At 38.9% G+C, this 7,919-nt stretch overlaps 1 protein-coding gene and 1 non-coding gene across 3 annotated transcripts in view; both read left to right on the top strand.

Annotated features, from left to right (window-relative positions):
- Positions 1–7,919, top strand: part of EFCAB10 (EF-hand calcium binding domain 10) — a 16,558-nt gene that overhangs the window by 6,469 nt on the left and 2,170 nt on the right. The window contains exons 2-3 of one of the 2 annotated variants that reach the window (XM_037730549.1): positions 6,829–6,880; positions 6,991–7,078. In XM_037730549.1, coding sequence (XP_037586477.1) covers positions 6,829–6,880; positions 6,991–7,078 — 140 coding nt within the window. Of the gene's footprint in view, positions 1–6,715; positions 6,881–6,990; positions 7,079–7,919 lie in introns of both variants that reach the window. The other variant, XM_017506268.2, reaches the window with a different exon arrangement.
- Positions 4,536–4,677, top strand: LOC119467927. The gene has a single exon (XR_005196556.1). It is a non-coding gene; the product is annotated as a U4 spliceosomal RNA (small nuclear RNA).

The raw sequence follows: 7,919 nt of genomic DNA, 5'->3' as shown, positions 1-7,919 counted from the left end.
AAAGACGGAATCTTGCACTGTTGCCCAGGCTGGAGTGCAGTGGTGCATCTCAGCACACTGCAACCTCCATCTCCAGGGTTCAGGCAATTCTCGTGCCTCAGCCTCCAGAGTAGCTGGGATTACAGGTGCAAACCATCACGCCGGGCTAATTTTTTTTATTTTTAGCAGAGACAGGGGTTTTGCCATATTGGCCAGGCTGGTCTGGAACTCCTCCTGACCTCAATCCTCCTTGACCCCCCAAAATGCTTGGATTACAGGTGTAAGCCACCGCGCCTGGCAGGGTACCATCTTTAATAATGTAAATTCCTTAAAACATCTTTATAAACACCAAGGTTGGAGAGAGGAAACTAGGTTCAGAAACACTGAGCTACAGTAAGAAGGTAATGAAGCTAAAGAAGGGGTTGGCTGGCATGCAGAGTACATATACAGTGGAGAGGAGGCAGATGGAGAGCAATGGCAGAGGAGAGCGGACTCGTCCTTTTAGTGTTGGGCACCTTAGCCTGAGGTGGCATAAGTTTCTTTGAAGTCATTTGTTTTGTCCTAAAAATTCATGAGATCTGTTATTCTGTAGATATACCCATTTCTTAATATAAATGTTTTATATTACTCACCAAGGTATGATTGATGCTTAGGAAGACATGCTAGCCTTATCCTGTGTCTTTTGAAGGCCCTGGTATTATGACATTTGTCCCAGTTTGAAAACCTTGGAATTCTAGAGTTGCAGAAAATAAGACTATACAGCTTGACTGGCCAATTACTATTGAGGAAACAGGTATGCAGTCCTCTATTCTCAATTTCAAAATTGTGAAAGCTCTGAAAACCAACAGTTTCATACATCATTTAACAGCAAGACCTGACCTGATTTGAAATAATTTGGTAGGAAAACCTGGCCTCAGTTAGGGTATATTGGGAAATGTAATTGCTAGCTGTTACAAAAATTAGCTGGACGTGGTGGCAGACACCTGTAATCCCAACTACTTGGGAGGTTGAGGCAGAAGAATCTCTTGAACTGTGGAGGTTGCAGTGATCCAAGATGGTGCCACTGCACTGCAGTCTGGGTGACGGAGTGAGACTCCATCTCAGTGTGTATATATATATATATATATATATATATGTACACACACACACACACGTGTATATGTGTGTATATATATATATGTATATATGTGTGTGTGTATGTGTGTATGTATATGATACAGTTTAGCTGTATCCCTGCCCAAATCTTGTCTTGAATTCCCATGCATTATGTGAGGGAGCTGGTGGGAGGTAATTTAATTGTGGGGGCAAGCGTTTCCCCGTGCTATTCTCTTGATAGTGAATGAGTCTCATGAGACTGGATGGTTTTTTTTGGAGACAAAGTTTCACTCTTGTTGCCCAAGCTGGAGTACAAAGGCGCAATCTCAACTCACTGCAACTCCCACCTCCTGGATTAGAGCAATTCTTGTGCCTCAGCCTCCTGAGTAGCTGGGTTTACAGGCACACACAACCATGCCTGGCAATTTTTTTTTAAGTAGAGACAGGGTTTCACCATGTTGGTCAGCCTGGTCTCGAACTCCTGACCTCAGGTGGTCCACCCTCCTTAGCCTCCCAAAGTGCTGGGATTACAGGTGTGAGCCACTGCACCTGGCCTGATCTGATGTTTTTAAAAATGGGAGTTTCCCTGCACAAACTCCCTCTTTGCCTGCTGCCATCCATGTAAGATGTGATTTGCTCCTCCTTGCCTTCTGCCATGACTGTGAGGCCTTCTCAGCCACATGGAACTGTAAGTCCAGTAAACCCTTATCCTGTATAAATTACCCAGTCTAGGGTATGTCTTTAGCAGAATGAAAATAGAGTAATATTGTGTGTGTGTGTGTGTGTGTGTGTGTGTGTGTATATACATATATGTATATATGTGTATATATATGTATATATATGTATGTATATATATGTATATATATGTATATGTATATATATATACACACACACATATATATACTGTGTATATATATGGTGTATATGTACACCATGTTTATGTATATATGTTTATATATACACCATATATATACACACAGTATATGTAAATATATATATACAGTATTACTCCATATTATATAGTACATATATAAATGTATATATAAACATATGTAAACATATATGCTATGTATATATACAGTGTATAAGAATGTATATACACAGTGTGTATATATAAACACACATATGTACACATATATATACACCATATATATAGTTGCTGGCTGGTCAGCCTCTACCAGTGATAATTCTATGCAATATAAGGAGGGAATATGAAGTTTTAGGGGATGGCTTTAATAAAATTATAAATAACACAATTATACTAATAGTAACCCAAACGAGAGAGATTGCTGTGGGACTGGTAGAGTGAAATGAATTTGAAAGCTATTGAGAAAAAACTCAGTAGAGACCATCGTGACTGACTAGATTTGACCATTGAAGATGCTTCCCATATTTTAGTTAGTAGAGTGTGGTAAAGTCTGCAAGCTTTAGAAGCACATTGCCTGGATTTCTACTGGCTGTGTGGCCTTGAGCAAGTGACTGTTGTGAGGAGTAAATGAAGTTATTCATAGAAAATGCTTCACATAGTACCAGGCATATAGTACCAGTTACATTTACGTAACATAGTTGGTTAGTAACATTTGACTCTTCCCTTCATGTTTTAAAAAGGTTCTGTCTTTAAATATTTATGCTGTGAGCATTTTCAAAACATTGGTTTTTTTTTGTTTGTTTTTTTGTTTTTTTTTTTGAGACAGAGTCTTACTCTGTCATCCAGGCTGGAGTGCAATGGTGCGATCTCACCTCACTGCAACCTCCGCCTCCCTGGTTCCAGCGATTCTCCTGCATCAGCCTCCCAAGTAGCTGGGACTACAGGCGCCTGCCACCACATCTGGCTGTCGTTTTTAGTAGAGATGGGGTTTCACCATATAGGCCAAGCTGGTCTCGAACTCCTGATGTGATCTACCCACCTTGACCTTCCAACGTGCTGGGATTATAGGCATGAGCCACTGTGCCCGGCTCAAAACATTTTCAAAAGCAGGGTACAGTATAAATTGTAGTATACAAGCATAAACATTATAACATCTCATGCAGCCTAAAAGGATACACAACAATAAAACTGGTTTGGGTTTTCATCAAAGTGTTACACCAAGTTCCATTAGCATGATTTACTTATTCAAGCCTTAAAAAGATAGTGAGTTGAAATTTAAACTTGGCCTATTTCCAGTTTCCGAGTTTGATACATGGTGCAGGAAGAAGAAACAGACTTCAAACAAAATGTGACTGCCTTTAGTAGCCTATTTATTGCTGGAACCTGCTTATACAAGTAAGGTACAATACTAGATTTAAAAGTCCACTTCTGGTTTCAACACATAAATTCCCAAGGATGAAGATGGAGTGAAAACCTATAAATTAAAAGATTTAAAACATAACCTGAGTGAAGAGAAAACCTATGGAATGGGAGAATATATTTGCAAACTATGTATCTGATAAGGGATTAATATCCAAAACTTGTAAGAACTCAATAAAATAACCAATTTTTGTTCAATAGGCAAAGGACCTAAATAGACATTTTTCTATAGAAGATAAAGAAGTTACCAACAGGTATATGAAAAAGTGCTCAATATCACTAATCATCAGGAGAATGGAAATTAAAACCCCAATGAGCTATCACCTCACACCTGTTAGAAAGGTTATTATCAAGAAAGATAGCTAAGCACTATGGCATATGCCTGCGGTCCCAGCTACTCAGGAAGCTGAGGCAGGATGATCACTTGGGTCCAGCAGTTCAAGACCAGCCTGAGCAACATAATGAGACCCCATCTCTAAAACACTAACAAAAGATGAAAGATACCAAGTGTTGGCAAAGATATGGAGAAAAAGGAACCCTTGTACACTACTGGTGGGATTGTGAATTAGTACAACCATTATGGAAAACAACATGGTGGTTCCTCAGAAAATTAAACATAGAACCTTCCTGGCGGTCCCACCACTGGGCATATATTCACAGGAAGTGAAATCAGTATGTTGAAGAAATAGCTGCACTTGTGTTTATTGTAACATTATTCACAATAGACAATATATAGAATGGCTTAAGTGTCCATGGATGAAGAAAATGTGACATATATAGACAATGAAATACCATTCAACTTAAAAAAAATGGACATCTTATCATTTGCAACTACATGGATGAAACTAGAAAACATTAAATAAATCAGGCACAGAAGAATATCTCATGATTTTAATTGTATGTAGAATCCGCAAAAGTCAGATTCATAAAAAGAATAAAAGAATGGTCATCAAGGGCTGGAAGGCGGGGTTATTGGGGAGATGTTGGCCAAAGGACATATTTCAGAAGAGGAGTAAGTTCAAGAGATGTACTGTATATCATGGTGACTACAGCTAATAATACATTTATACTTGAAAATTGCTAACAGAGTAGATTATATGTCTTCTCATGAAAAAATAAGTAAAAGGGGACTTCAAAAAGTTCATAGAGAAATGGAATTAAAAGATTACAAATTAGCTTTGTATAGTGGCAGTATCATAGCTTATGAGGTTTATCTGAGGCACGATTATTGGTAATTGAAAACTTTTCCCCAATACCCCACTGTGATGACCTGCAGTATAGTCAGCATTGGCAATTTTTGACAGTCTCTACAGAGACTGGAAAAAAAAAGATTAAAAATTATTTCTCAACATAAGCGCTATCAAATTCGAGATGATTTTGTAAACAATGTTACCAGCTATTAAGTCCATCCCTAAAGAACTGAGGGTCCTGGGAATTTACCCATGTCAATGCAGTCTTTTTTACATCATTAAAGAAAAATGGGTGCCCTTTAAAGATTTTTTAAGATCAGAAAACAAGTCAAAAGGAGACAAATGAGGACTGTAAGGTGGGTGCTAATGATATCCCATTGAAACTCTTATAAAATTGCCTTGTTCCATGAGAGGAAGGAGCAGGAGCATTGTTGCAGTAGATGACATTCTGGTAAAATTTTCCTGGGCTTTTCTTTAAAGCTTTGTCTAACTTTCTCAAAACATTCTCATAATAAGCAGATGTTATTGTTTGGGACTGTAAAAAAATCAACAAGCAAAATACCTTGACCATCCCAAAAAACTATTGCCATGACATTTGCTCTTGACTTGTGCTTGGACTGGACCACGTCACCTCTTGGTACCCACTCCTTTGATAGAGTTTCTCTTCAGGATCATACTGTAGAACTTTCTTTCATCTCATTTCAATTCTTTGAAGAAATGCTTCAGGATCTTGATGCTACTTGTTTTAAAATTTCCATTGAAAGCTGTGCTTTTGTCTGCAGCTTATCTGGTACAATGGTTTTGGCACTGATTGAATGCAAAGTTTGCTTGACTGTTTCAGTCAGAATTGTGTAAAATGAACCGAGATGTCTATGGTTTGGGCTGTTGTTTGTCCTGTTGTCAATCCTCTTCAATTAAGCACAAACAAGATTAATTTTGTTCCTTATAAATTGATGTGGATAGGGTTAGAGTGAAATAAGATTGGCCACAAATTTTAACAGTTGAAGTTGGTGATGGGTTCATTATACTTTTCTGTCTACTTTTATTATCAGTAATGATGTAACTCAAATTTTTAAAGAACATGTGAGTTGTCCAAGCATGGTGGTTCATGCATATAATATCAGCAATTTTGGGAGGCTGAGGTGGGAGGCTTGCTTGAGCTGGGTCTGGGCAACACAGCCAGATCCTGTCGCTGTTTAACTTTAAAAATATATGCATGAAGCTTAAGATTGAAATGATAAAATGATCAAGCAGCAAGAGGTATGTAGCATCCAAACTGCTCTATCTCTATTCCTTTTGGCTGCTTTTCATCATGATTGTCCTGAATTATTTCTGAAAAGTAGGTTGATCTTGATTTTTCATTTTTAAAATTGCTTAAACTACAGTATATTATTTATCCAAAATAATTTTATGTCAGAAATGAATACATATGCTTCCTAGAAGACCATATTTATTCCAAGTCTCTGTATGTATATCTCTCTCTCTCAAAAAAAAAATACATACATTGTATGTATGTATACATATGTATCTTTTTTTGAGATGGAGTCTCACTCTGTTGCCCAGGCTGCAGTGCAATGGCACGATTTCTGCTCAGGGCAACCTCCACCACTTGGGTTCAAGCAATTCTCCCGCCTCAGCCTCCCAAGTAGCTGGGATTACAAGCATGTGCCACCACGCCCAGTTAATTTTGTAATTTTAGTAGAGATGGGGTTTCTCCATGTTGGTCAGGCTGGTCTCAAACTCCCAACCTCTGGTGATCCGCCGCTTCAGCTTCCCTAAGTGCTGGGATTATAGGTGTGAGCCACCACGCCTGGCCTACTTATATTTTCTCTGCTCTTTAGGTGGCCAACTTCTTTCCTGCATTATGCTGTTCCCTCTTTCTGGTTTTCAACCCCATCTACAATTTATAGTCACTTGGGGAGTTATTCTAAAAAATGCCCAGGTCCAATTTCTGTAGTTTTCTATTCAATCATCAGAGATAGGGCATTTATATTATTTGTTTGATGTCTTATCTTCTTGCTGAACTGTTTTATGAAAAGGCCTGTATCCCCAGTGCCTAGTACAGTGCCCCTGCTACAGCTGTTTAATAATTGTTAAATGACTACTTCTATTTGCAATATATTTTAATTTCATATCAGAAAGAGCTGGAACTATTCTTTTGCAGAAAAACCAAGAGAATATTTAATATCTCTATTGGAACGTCTGAGAATTGCAAAAGTAACAGGCGTAGCATTCCCGTTCTTTATGGATAACTCTAATGTTGTATCTATGTTTGAGATGATGGACTCCTCCAACAGAGGCACCATATCATTTGTGCAGTATAAAGAAGGTCGGTACTTTCTACAAATTGAGGTAATAGTTTGTGGCCATTCCATAATTTTTTCTAGCAGAAAATCATTCTCACTTTGTAAATTTTCATTTCTTCTCATTATTTTACAGCCCTAAAAACCCTTGGTCTGTGCACTGAAGATGAAGATTTAGAAGATGATGGACACAGAATCACTTTGGAGCAATTCAAGGATGAAGTGTATGTTTATTGTTAAATGACAACTATTTTAATAAGATAGCATGATTTTGAAATACAATACCTTTTAAAATAGGTTCCTATCTTTTGAAAGAAATATTTTGTTCCCTTGAAATTTTCAGCTGACTGAAAAGTGAGGAGAGGGAACACTAACAGTAAAGTCTCTAAGCTCTGGAATAGTAAGTTCCAGAGACAGCTCCATTCTTTTTTTTGTTTTGAGATGTAGTCTTGCTCTGTTGCCCAGGCTGGAGTGCAGTAGTGTGACCTTGGCTCACTGCAACCTCCGCCTCCTGGGTTCAAGTGATTCTTCTACTTTAGCTTCACGAGTAGCTGCGATTACAGATGCGCACCACCATGCCCAGCTAGTTTTTGCATTTTTAGTAGAGACAGGGTTTCACCATGTTGGCTAAGCTGGTCTCGAACTCCTGACCTCAGGTGATCCACCTGCGTTGGAGTCCCAAAGTGCTGGGATTACAGGCATGACCTTCCGAGCCCAGCCTGCTGCATTCTTTTATTAGTAGGAAGCCCCAGCAATTCTCAAAGGATGAGGTGAAGAAGCATTAATATGCTAGGACAACTAACAAATGCTTTGATCTCAACACACTAGCTGGAAACTCTATTTAAAATATATACTGGCCGGGCGCGGTGGCTCACGCCTATAATCCTAGCACTTTGGGAGGCCGAGGCGGGTGGATCACGAGGTCAAGAGATCGAGACCATCCTGGTCAACAAGGTGAAACCTCGTCTCTACTAAAAATACAAAAATTAGCTGGGCATGATGGTGTGTGCCTGTAGTCCCAGCTACTCGGGAGGCTGAGGCCAGAGAATTGCTTGAACCCAGGAG

Source organism: Cebus imitator, unplaced genomic scaffold (genome assembly GCF_001604975.1).
Source record: "Cebus imitator isolate Cc_AM_T3 unplaced genomic scaffold, Cebus_imitator-1.0 Scaffold352, whole genome shotgun sequence".
Classification (NCBI taxonomy): Eukaryota; Metazoa; Chordata; class Mammalia; order Primates; family Cebidae; genus Cebus; species Cebus imitator.
The sequence above is the reverse complement of the archived record's forward strand: the minus strand, read 5'-3'. Positions and strand labels throughout refer to the sequence as shown.